The 13,256-nt window shown below is 33.7% G+C and overlaps 2 protein-coding genes across 5 annotated transcripts in view; one reads left to right on the forward strand and one right to left on the reverse strand.

Moving 5' to 3' along the window:
* Positions 1-13,256, forward strand: part of gria4a (glutamate receptor, ionotropic, AMPA 4a) — a 93,441-nt gene that overhangs the window by 51,089 nt on the left and 29,096 nt on the right. For all 4 annotated transcript variants that reach the window (XM_051861791.1, XM_051861789.1, XM_051861788.1 and 1 more), the window contains exon 10: positions 5,649-5,855. In XM_051861791.1, the coding sequence (XP_051717751.1) occupies positions 5,649-5,855 (207 nt within the window). The remainder of the gene's footprint in view (positions 1-5,648; positions 5,856-13,256) is intronic.
* LOC127495189 (gastrula zinc finger protein XlCGF7.1-like) overlaps positions 1-13,256 on the reverse strand; it is a 288,096-nt gene that overhangs the window by 48,572 nt on the left and 226,268 nt on the right. The gene's annotated exons all lie outside the window — the stretch shown is intronic.

Consider the following 13,256-nt stretch of genomic DNA (forward strand, 5'->3'; position numbering starts at 1 on the left):
ATGCTCAATAACTACAGATAATAGCAATTAGCATGTATAATATGTTATAGTTTCAAAGTAATAGTTTAATTTCACATTTTCATCATTTGCTGTGCTGCACACTTTACTTTTATTCTTTTATTGGTGATATATTTATATATTTACTAGTAAATATATAATTCAATATTTTTGTATATTTACTCTAAAAAGAATATATATATATATATATATATATATATACTTGTTTATTTATAAATAAATACTTTATATATTTACTAGTAAAAGTTTTTTTAAATTATTTTAAAAATAATTTAAAAGATGCAAGAAAATGACTTTTATTTAAAAGTACTTTTCATTCAGTAAATATGATTTATTTAAGGATAAATTACAAGAATATGTACTGAACGAAAACACTTTTTATTCAGGAATTTTTATTTAGGAATTATTTCCTAAATTAAATTAAATTTCCTTAATTATTTCCTAAATTAAAATTAAATTAAATCGTAAAAATGTAAAATTAAAATAAACAGTAAAAAAAAAAAAAAACTTCTAAAAAAGATGAAATATTTTATTGGTTTACCTGTATGTCATGTGACTGACATCAGAGAACTGTAGGCGTGTTCACACATGTTGTAATTAACGTAATTAAAGCGTTCACATCCCAGTAGAGCTCGTAATTACAACTTTTAAGCTGGGAATTTTCTAATGGTGCGTTTACACCAGATGCGAATGAAGCGTTAAGCGCGAGTGATTTACATGTTAAGTCAATGCAAAGACGCGAAAAGACATCCTGCGGCGCGATTCGCGCGAATGACGTGGCGCGGATTGAGCATTTCGGGCGTTTGACACGCATAATGCGTGATTTGCGCGAAACGTGCGAGTTGAAAAATCTGAACTTTGGCGAAAATTCGCGCCGCGTTAACAAATCAGGAGCTTGCTTTAATAGTGACGTGAATTCGCGTCTGTTGTGAAGTGAATTTCACGCGCGAATGAAGCGAGTAAACTCAAAATGTTCAAGCATCCAACTACGCACGAATATCACGATTTATTTGCGCAAGTCGCGTCTGGTGTGAACGCCCCATGAGAGCTCCTGCTTGTACCATGTGACCATTGTACCACCTGACCACTGCAGATTCATTTGACAAACGTCACGTAATGTCATTTCGAAATCACAATAATTGTGACGGTGTAAACGCATGTGAGCATGCATACTGTAAGTGTTGCTAAATTATTGAAATATAAACTTAAAATCTCATAGGGACTAATTATATACGTAAATATTTTAGGTCGAAGTGGTTCGGCAGACAAAATAGTGTGTGAATCTGTGTGTTAGGCTGCTGCTGAAATGAATGCAGCTTTTCAAACATCTTGCCAATTTAACGCCGGTTAACCTTAATATAAAAAGGTTATGGCAATAATAGCGAATAATGATACATTTGAGAAAATAAGAACCACCATTGGGATAGATGGAGATGAGCTTGACCTTCAGCCTCCACATCCCTCTCTCTCAGCAGTGTTCGCCGCTGGGGTTTCAGATCTCCCACAATCCACTGCAAACGCACACTGACGCCAATCCGATATGAAACGCACACTTTGCACAGCCACATTAATGCAATATAAATAAAACATTTTGTTCCTCATTAAATATATTTGTTTTGTTGTGTTAGCAGAATGCCATTTCAAACAAGAACTGTGTAATTACACAATGTGAGCACAAACAAACGGGGCGATTCTTACTATAAATAGACACGTTAATTAATCCGATGAGAGTTCTGGAATCGATCAAGCGTAAGTGTGACAGATGCAGAGCAGCGTATCACGATGCACAAGCAACACATCCAGATGTGTCTGTGATAGATAGACAGTGGATGTGTGTTTGTGTTTATGATGGGTGCGACATGTGGGCTTCAGGCAGAGAGAGAGAGAGAGAGAGAGAGATGGAGAGAAAGATTGCTGAGTAACTGATAGCTGTAATTAGTGTAACTCCAGGCTGAGGGGATGTGAGGCGTGTTCGTACTGTGTAACGTTCATTAACTCCACGCCTGCAGACAGCAGCCTATTTATCTAGACTGAAGCCTGTGAGATCAGGAGAATAAGCCATTCATTCATTCATTCTTTCTCTTTTCTTACATTAATGAACTTTTCACCTGGAAAGGACATTAATGTAAGAAAAGAAGTGGAGAGAGTGTTTTAGTCAAATGATTCAGTCGTAATTCAGCTCAACCGACCCATTAAAGGAATATTTCAACTTAAAGGAATTGTTCTCTTCAGAATGAAAATGCAATCATTTACTCACCGTCATGTCGTTCCTAAACTGTATGACTTTCTTTCTTCTGTGAAACATAAAAAGCATCTATATACATACTACAAAAGTGCTGTAAAGCGGTACAAGAGTCATTGTTGGAAATATATTGACATGCTCAACTGACAACATAATAGCGAAACTCTTTTCTTCCATTGACTAGTAAATATTTAAATATGTTTATTTTAAAAAGTACATTTACTCTAAACCTTTTGTGTGGTAATAAATTATTCATATATTTATTGGTAAATATAAAAATAAAAAATTTATTTAAAACTAAATCACAAGTATATTTATTCCATACACACTTTTTGTTCAGTAAATATACTTGTATTTTATTTTTGAATAAATTATTAATTTATATATTTACTAGTAAATAAATACATTTATTTAAAAATTCATCACAAGTATATTTGCTCCAAACACTTTTTGTTCAGTAAATATACTTATATTTTAAGTAAAATATTTTATATAAATTATTTAGTAAATATTTATATTAATAATTAATTTAAAAAAATTACAAGTATATTTAAACTTAACACTTCTTGTTCAGTAAAAAATATATATATATATATCTAAATAATTTATATAAAAATAAATCACAAGTATATTTACTTTTTGTTTAGTAAATATACTTTTTATTTTTAAATATATTATTGATTTATATATATATTGACTAGTAAATATATACATTTATTTAAAAAATAAATTACAAATATATTTACTTTTTGTTCAGTAATAATTTATTTATATATTTACTAGTCAATATAATCACAATAATCACAAGTCTATTTACTCCAAACACATTTTTGTTTAGTAAATAAAAAACATTTTAATTTACTAGTAAATATTTACATTAATAATTCATTGAAAAATAAACTACAAGTACATTTAAACTTCACACTTCTTGTTCAGAAAAAATTCTATTTTACTAATTTAAAAAAATATTTAATAAATAAATCACAAATATATTACTTCAAACACACTTTCTGTTTTTTATAATTCATTTATTGTTCATTTATTAGTAAATATTTACATTAACATTACATTATTTCTTTTTAAAATAAATTACAAGTATAATTAAACTTAACACTTGTTCTGTAAAAAATATTTATTTCAATATTTACTAGTAAATTATTTATACAGTCAAACCAAAATTTATTCAGACACCTTGAACATTTCATTCATTAATTCAGTTTATTCACTATAGTTTAAAAAAATGGTAATAAAATATGACAAAATCTCAGAGTTAAACTGTGTCAGAAAAAATTAATCTTAATTATGTCAGATAACACTTAAGCAAAACATGGTCAGGTCAAAGTGTCTGAATAATTTTTGCTCCCAAATTTTTATCAATTTATTAATTTTTGGGTATAATATTTAACAGTTTACTTTATTTTGCTATCCTCACTTACATAAATCAACTATAGTGTCCTGAACACACTAGTAAAAATATATAAAAAATATAAAAAATGAAAAATGTCTGAATAATTTTTGGTTTGACTGTACATATATATATATATATATATATATATATATATATATATATATATATAAAATTTAAAAATAAATCACAGTATATTTATATTTACTAGAAAATATAGAAATTAACCATTTGTTCAAAAATAAATTAAAAGTATAATCACTCTTAACGCACTTTGTTTATTTAAACACAATAAAGGACAAGAAGAAATCGTTTTCTACAGTAAATCCACAGCACACATGCGATCCATAAACTAAAATAACTTGGGATATTCTTAAACATCATGTTTACATCCTGTTCTCATGTGCCTTCATATCCAGAGGAATGAGTTTCCATATCAGTGTCAAAATGAAAGAAAATTTGACCTCCAAACATGTAAAATAATGTATAAACAATGTAAAATAATTGACCATCAAATGAATGTACGTGTGTAAATCTCAATCATGTGTTGTTTGTCTGTCTAAATGATTCCTGCTTTAATGTTTAGATTGATAGAAATGATCTCTTTATGTGATTTTCAATATATGAACTTGTTTAATGTAATTTGCTCATTTGATTATCATTGACCAATTGATTACAGTGACTAAATGTTTGCACTCTAATGGTTTTAATGTAAATCAATGTTTTGCATTATGTCCTCATAATTCTCACAGGCAGTTGTATAAATGTGTGGAAATCATTCAAATAAATGTTTTGATTCATAGTGGTAATCTTGTCAGTCAAACCTTTATTGACCACAAAGATAATGAGCTTCACCAACACATATTGCACCCATAAATGAGTGTAATGAGTGTCTTACACAAGAGTACTAGTAAGTGTACTACATTTAGGGAACACACATTCATGTATGCAGTCAGTTAATGTATATCCCATCAAACTCATGTTATGTAAATAATAAATTGCTTTTTATTCTCTAACACTTTAGATAACTAGAGCTTTAAAGAATCTAGAAACCTAAACACTGATGTGAAGAACCTATAATGAAACATCAAGGACTTTTTAATCTCTCAAGAACCATATAAAGCTGAAAATGGTTCTTAAAGGGATAGTTCACCCAAAAATGAAAATTATCCCATGATTTACACACCCTCAAGCCATCCTAGGTGTATATGACTTTCTTCTTTCAGATGAACACAATCTGAAATATATTTAAAAATATCCTGGCTCTAGCTTTATAATGGGAGTGAATGGGGGGCGAGATTTTGAAGCCTAAAAATGTGCATCTATCCATCATAAAAGTAATCCATATGACTCCAGGGGGTTAATAAAGGCCTTCTGAAGCGATGTGGTTTTTGTAAGAAAAATATCCATATTTAAAACTTTATAAACTACAATATCTAGCTTCCGGCAGATGACTATATGCATCGATTTGCAGCGGAAGAGCGTACGGTTGTCTGGCGGAAGCTAGATATTGTAGTTTATAAAGTTTTAAATATATATATTTTTCTTACAAAAACCCATCTCTTCGCTTCAGAAGGCCTTTATTAAACACGTGGAGCCGTATGGATTACTTTTATGATGGATAGATGCACTTTTTTGGGCTTCAAAATCTCGCCCCCCATTCACTCCCATTATAAAGCTTGGAAGAGCCAGGATATTTTTAAATATATCACCGATTGTGTTCGTCTGAAAGAAGAAAGTCATATACATCTAAGATGGCTTGAGGGTGAGGAAATCGTGAAATAATTTTAATTTTGGGGTGAACTATCCCTTTAATATCTGGTGTTTCAAAGAACATTTATTTTTTTAAAACTGTAATTAACACAGTTTAATTCTGAGGTCAGCTTGACCATCCCTGCCCACCTCTCTCTCTTTCTCTTTTTCTCTGTGTGTGTGTGTGTGTGTTTGTGTGTGTGTGTGGGTGTGTGTGCCGTGTCTGTTTAGGAAGGACCATACGTGATGTTAAAGAAGAACTGGGAGATGTATGAAGGTAACGACCAGTTCGAAGGCTACTGCGTGGATCTGGCGTCCGAGATCGCCAAGCACATTGGCATCAAGTACAAGATTTCCATCGTTCCGGATGGGAAGTACGGAGCCAGGGATCCAGAGACGAAGATTTGGAACGGCATGGTTGGGGAGCTGGTGTACGGGGTGAGAAGAGTCTGTGTGTTTAACATACACGCATACAATGTTCAAAAGTTTAGGGGCGGTTAGATTTTTTATGTTTTTGAAGTCTCTTCTGCTCATCACGAGTGCATTTATTGGATCAAAAATACAGTAAAAACAGTAATATTGTGAAAATATAGTGAAATGTAATTTATTCCTGTGATCAAATCTGAATTTTCAACATCATTACTCCAGAATTCAGTGTCACATGATCCTTCAGAAATCATTCTAATATCTGCTGTTGTTATTGTTAACTTAAACAAAAACTATTAACAATTTAGTTTTCTGTAATTGAACTAAAGCTGGAATACAATGAAATATAAATATTAGATATTAATATGTAATATTAAATATTAATATGGGAAAAACTTAAATTTAAACGTAAATTGGCAATTAACTGAAATAAAATGACTAAAACTGAAATTAAAAATTAAATACAAAAGCACAAAACAAAATTACTAAAATTAAAATGAAAACTGAAAATATAAAAATGAGTGCTGTCAAATCCATTAATCGCATCTAACATAAAAGTTTGTGTTTATATAATCAATGTGTGTGTGTGTGTGTGTGTGTGTATAGATGCAATTAATTGCGATTAATCGATTTGACAGCCCTAATAAAAATACCAGCTAATACAAAACATTCATAAATACTATAATAGTATATAAATGATACCAAAATAACACAGATGAGAACTTACTGTAAAGCATTTCACATGCTGACAAAACAGAGAAGCCGATTAGTTAGATTATGTTTGCTCAAATTGTTTGCAGACAACTATTGACTTATTTAATTTAATTGTCTAAGTCAATTTGCATCTTTAATTTCCCACCAATAAGACAAAACACGAAATAACAGAAAATAAACAAGAAAATCAGGCAGAGAAAGAAATTGGTTTCCATAAACCAACAGCACATTCTCTAATTTCAATATGTTAATCCTCCGCCTGAAGCAGGAGCGTCTGCTGTTTGGCCAGAACTGAAGGTGTGTTTGCTGTCAGGGATGGACGCTGCGTTTCTTCATCTGCTCATAGGGTTTATACTGTCAGAGCTTAAGGCGTTTTCTCTTTTTAACGCAACCAGAAGTATTAACACCATTATTCAGCACGCAAGTACATAAAATCAGTCACTCGTACGTCCCCTCTCTGACATCTCGCTGCGACTCCAACAGCGAAAGGCAAATGCTCCTGCCGACGAGTGTTAATGAGCTCAGGGAGAGTACAGATGCACATCTTTCTGCCCCATTAAACACCCTCATCCACCAACCTGCTCTTCACTAATACACACTCTCATCCGCCGATACACTCTCTGAAGTGCTCCACGAGAGGGTCGCAAACGTAAAATGGCATTCAAAATCTCCACAGAGAGATTTATAGATTTAACGATAACGTATAAACCTTTTCACGAGAGACCAGAGGGTGTTAAACAACATTATTAGACACTCGCTTGGTCAACTGCTGCGTTCTGTGCTCAAATATGTTTGTGTAATGACCACTAAACTGTGTATTTCTGTGTATTTCACCAGTGAAACTAGCAACAGTGCTAGTTTCATGTCTTTTATTGTGTCCTTTTTTTACACTTAATCAAATACTTCCAGCTAACGTCCATTGTTTATTTATTTAGCAAGTAAAGACAGGATCATGTACAATCAGCCACGCTGTAAAAAAAAAAGTTTTTACAGAAAAAAGTGGGAGCTGTGGTTGCCAGAATAATTCAATAAGATGATTTGACAGATCAAACAGTTTAAAACTGTTGTCATTTACAAAATGCTTACATTTTAAGCCCAACAGAATTAGCAACTGTTTTGAATCTTTAACATGTTAGCATTAGTCCATTTTAATAATTTTTCACAGTGTAGTCACTATGGCAAAATAAAAACCCTTCAGTATGATCCTGATTACTTTTATTTTGAAAGAATGACTGGCTAAATGTACATTATCTCTTACATTTTAAAGGGGTCATGATGTGAGAAATCAGATTTGCCTTGATCTTTTGACATATAAGAGGTCTTTGTACCATTAAAACATCCTGCAAGTTTCATAGCTTAAAACGTCCTCCTCATTATAAACAAAGCATTTATTTAAAGGGTTAGTTCACCCAAAAATGTCACCCTCATGTCGGTGCAAACCGGTAAGACCTTCGTTCATCTTCGGAACACAAATTAAGATATTTTTAATGAAATCTGAGAGCTTTCTGTCCCTCCATTGAAAGTTTATGCAACTACCAATTTCAAGGCCCAGAAAGGTAGTAAAGACATCATTAAAGTAATCCATGTGACTTCAGTAATTTAACTTCAATATTATGAAGCGACGCAAGTGCTTTGTTTGCACAAAAACATCTCCAACACGTGTTCATGAGAGCACCACGATGCATGCGTGTTGTGTTGACGCAAGAGCGGACGTTGCGTGAATGCACAAATGGAGATTAATATCTTGTAAATAAAGTGGTAAATTATGTTTTCTTGCGCAAACAAAGCACTCACATCGCTTCATAAAACTGAGGTTAAACCACTGGAGTCACATGGATTACTTTTATGATGTCTTTACTATCTTTCTGGGGCTTGAAAGTGGAAGTTGCGTAGGCTGTCAATGGAGGGATAGAAAGTTCTCAGAATTCATTAAAAAAATATCTTAATTTGTGTTCTGAAGATGAACGAAAGTCTTATGGATTTGGAAGGCCATGAGGGCGAGTAATTAATGACAGAATTTTCATTTTTGGGTTAACTAACCCTTTGATCAAGCTCCAAAAACGGCTCATCTTGATATTGCTGGATCTGTGACATCACACGGGCAAATACATTTGCATATGACTGCCTCCAGAGCGAGATATCGACGAATAGTTATACATCACTGCATCATAGGCCCCATCCACTGGCATTTAGTTGCTTAACGGCTGACATTTGCCTACACTGAAGTCATTCTGAATGAAGTCATTATAATCACTGACGGTGTCTACGCTGATACAGTATACAGATGTGAGTTCTGTTTCTGAAGTCATTATAATGACTGACACTGTCTACGCTGATACAGTATACAGATGTGAGTTCTGTTTCTGAAGTCATTATAATGACTGACACTGTCTACGCTGATACAGTATACAGATGTGCGTTCAGTTTCTGAAGTCATTATAATCACTGACGCTGTCTACGCTGATACAGTATACAGATGTGCATTCAGTTTCTGAAATCATTATAATGACTGACGACGTCTACGCTGATACAGTATGCAGATGTGCATTCAGTTTCTGAAATCATTATAATGACTGACACTGTCTACGCTGATACAGTATACAGATGAAGTCGTTATAATGACTGACGCTGTCTACGCTGATACAGTATACAGATGTGCATTCAGTTTCTGAAATCATTATAATGACTGACGCCGTCTATGCTGATACAGTATACAGATGTGCGTTCGGTTTCTGAAGTCATTATAATCACTGACGCTGTCTACGCCGATACAGTATACAGATGTGCGTTCAGTTTCTGATGTCATTATAATCACTGACGGTGTCTACGCTGATACAGCATACAGATGTGTGTTCGGTTTCTGAAGTCATTATAATGACTGACGCTGTCTACACTGATACAGTATACAGATGTGCATTCAGTTTCTGAAATCATTATAATGACTGACGACGTCTACGCAGATACAGTATACAGATGTGAGTTCAGTTTCTGAAGTCATTATAATCACTGACGTTGTCTACGCTGATACAGCATACAGATGTGCGTTCGGTTTCTGAAGTCATTATAATGACTGACGCTGTCTACGCTGATACAGTGTACAGATGTGCGTTCGGTTTCTGAAGCCATTATAATGACTGACGCCATCTACGCTGATACAGTATACAGATGTGAGTTCAGTTTCTGAGGTCATTATAATCACTGACGGTGTCTACGCTGATACAGTATACAGATGTGAGTTCGGTTTCTGAAGTCATTATAATGACTGACGCCGTCTACGCTGATACAGTATACAGATGTGCGTTCGGTTTCTGAAGTCATTATAATGACTGACGCCATCTACGCTGATACAGTATACAGATGTGCATTCAGTTTCTGAAATCATTATAATGGCTGACGCCGTCTACGCCGATACTGTATACAGATGTGAGTTCAGTTTCTGAGGTCATTATAATCACTGACGGTGTCTACACCGATACAGTATACAGATGTGCATTCGGTTTCTGAAGTCATTATAATGGCTGACGCCGTCTACGCCGATACTGTATACAGATGTGCGTTCGGTTTCTGAAGTCATTATAATGACTGACGCCATCTACACCGATACAGTATACAGATGTGCATTCGGTTTCTGAAGTCATTATAATCACTGACGCTGTCTACGCTGATACAGTATACAGATGTGCGTTCAGTTTCTGAAGTCATTATAATGACTGACGCTGTCTACGCTGATACAGCATACAGATGTGCGTTCGGTTTCTGAAGTCATTATAATGACTGATGCTGTCTACACCGATACAGTTTACAGATGTGCTTTCGGTTTCTGAAATCATTATAATGACTGACGCTGTTATACTTCACGCACTTGAATCTGTTAACAACAGGACAAATGGAAGAGTGAAGGAACGTTTGCTTTGACTCATCCTGTTTAAACATCTTTTTTCTGCATATATAAATTAGTTTTTTTGTGCAAAAAACTTTATTAACATTATAATTGAACCCTCAAGGAACAGAGAGAAAAATTCATGTCAATCTACAATTTTGAAACAAGATCAAAAAACTTCACTGATATCAGGGTATATGCATGTGCAGCAAAACTCCACAGCCAGCCAGATTCATCCAAAAAGTTACATAAAAAATGACCCAAAAACCCAGACTGTTTTGATTACATCATTGTCAAATATTGAGAGAAATAGTTCATTCATTTCCTAATAAAAGATATTAAGTAAACTGCATTCAACAACATAATCTACAGCGCAATAACAAACAAAATTATGTTGTCCTTGCAGTCTGCAATGAATATGATCAGATAGAAAGACTGGGTACTGAGAAAGAATACATTATTGAAATAATTATGTTTTCTTTGGCTGCACACAAAAACAAAGAATACATTATTGAAATAATCGTGTTTTCTTCTCTGGCTGCACACAAAAACAAACATACAGTGTGAACAGTGTAGAATGATTCACAAACGAATAACTTTCATGAGCTGGTTCTCTCAGTAGCTGTTTCCATCCACCTAGCCTATTTTTATGTGCATTTTGGGATATTGCATAACAAAAAAAACAAAAACAAAAAAACGTGCTGGATGGAAACACTAAGATGCGCATACTTCTAAAAATGCGCAATAAAAAAAAAAAACTTTCGCATAAACTACGATGGAAACATTTTTAGCGAATGAATCCCTTGATGCACAACAAAACAAAACTTTGCCTCAGCAGAGGATGTGATTGGATAACTGGAATCACCTGCGGACCAATCACATCACAGCATCTCAAATGTTGGTTTGGTGGTTCTGAAAACACCTGACCCAAAGTCTGTCATCAGAATGATTTGGTTTAATTCCCTCCAGAAGCGTCTCACATGATTGCGTTCCCAAACACCAGCATCCGAACGCAAGATCACATGACAGCGTTTTATTGAGTTTCGTCTGATGCTCTGAGACACAACTCATTTATGATGGAGGAATTTTTATTACAGATATTTTGTGGCAATTTCCCAGGAAGTGATGATTTGTTCTCTTGAACACATGGGATGGAAGCGTTTATAAAATAAATGTTATTATTTTATGTTATATTCCAATTTTACACGCAAGTTAAATTCGCAACTTTTAATGGAAACATGGCTAATGAATTTGTGAATTTTTTTAATTAACTATTATGTTTTTAAAAAAACAAAAACAAAAAACATTTATTTATTTTTATTTTATTTTATAGATTTAAATAATGTCAATATAAAAATAAATAATATTTGATATTATTTATAGATTATATATAGATTTATAGTGTAGAATTTACATTAATGACTGGGGGAATATATATATATATATATATATATATATATATATAAATAAATGAGTGTAATTTGTGTAAATGAGTGTAAAAATAATATATATATATATATATATATATATATATATATAAAATTAGGACTGATTTTTGTTTGTTTTATGCAAAAAGAAAAAGAAGGAAAATCTGGTACACAGACTTGCAATACTGACCATTTTTAAATCAATTTTTCTGTTTTTTCTGCTTTGCAACACATCTTGTGGTTAATCTAAAAGCTGGTGGGTTTGGTTCAAGGCTTAAAACTCCTCATTGAAGAATTTTTTTGCAACGCAGCTGAAGAAAATAAATGGGAAATACATTTTCAGAACCAAGGCCATTGAAAAAGCACACACACACACACACACACACACACACACACACACACACACACACACGTGGAAGCAGCAGTAAGGATGTCACACACAACCGAGTCATGCTTTACAGGGCATGCAAATACAGAAATTACTCACATGAAATTACATGAGCCAAATCTGGTCCTCAGTTCCAGCTTGTGAAATTGCAGAAAATGTTAATTATGAGCTTTGGGATCCTTAAGGGATTGTTAGAAAAAAAAAATTCAGTACAGCATTTTTGAATAAAAACCTGCTCAGTATTGAACTGCCCGTGTCTCGAGGCGCAGACGTGCTTCACGGATTTTGAATCCGACCTCTCTCTTGCTGTAACACAGGATCGCTTTCGCTATTGCTAGAGGCCTCTAATTAAATCTAGCAGCGAAACGACTTCTTGTATTCCTACAGGCACCAGGAGGGCCAAAAGATTCCCTACTTCCTCTGTGACCTTTCACTGGTATTAAACCACTGAGGCAGTGTAAACATTACTGTACGCAAGTCCCTCAGATGCCCAAGAGCCTCCACTCATTGATAAAGCCATCTCCATTCACAACTGCTTGAATCCTGGCCTTTTAAAAACTTGCAATATGCTTCACTGCTGTAAATGTGACATAAAAAGAGAAGTGCATTGCTCCAATATTTTACAGAAGGTATTTTATCATCTAGACCTCTTAAAAAAGTCAGGATGGTGGAAAGTAATGGGCTGTAAAGACCATGTTTGGACACGCTGACGCCACAGTACAGCTACTGTTGAACGTGTTTTTTGTGTGAAATTGCCCCACTGAAAGCACTTTACCTTTAACAACCCATCTCTCTCTGCCTTAGAGCTGATACAACCAGGTCTTCACCACAATACACGATTTTTGAGGTTCTGGTGACCTTAAAAAATTAATATGTTGGACAGAAACATTTCTCTTTAGATCAGTTGGTGTCTCAGGGTTAGTGGGAAAATTGCTGCCTTCATTTCTCTACGATATCAAAACATTAAAAAAAATGTTGTATTCTACAGTTTAAAGCATTTTGTC

This window comes from Ctenopharyngodon idella, chromosome 15 (genome assembly GCF_019924925.1).
Source record: "Ctenopharyngodon idella isolate HZGC_01 chromosome 15, HZGC01, whole genome shotgun sequence".
Classification (NCBI taxonomy): domain Eukaryota; kingdom Metazoa; phylum Chordata; class Actinopteri; order Cypriniformes; family Xenocyprididae; genus Ctenopharyngodon; species Ctenopharyngodon idella.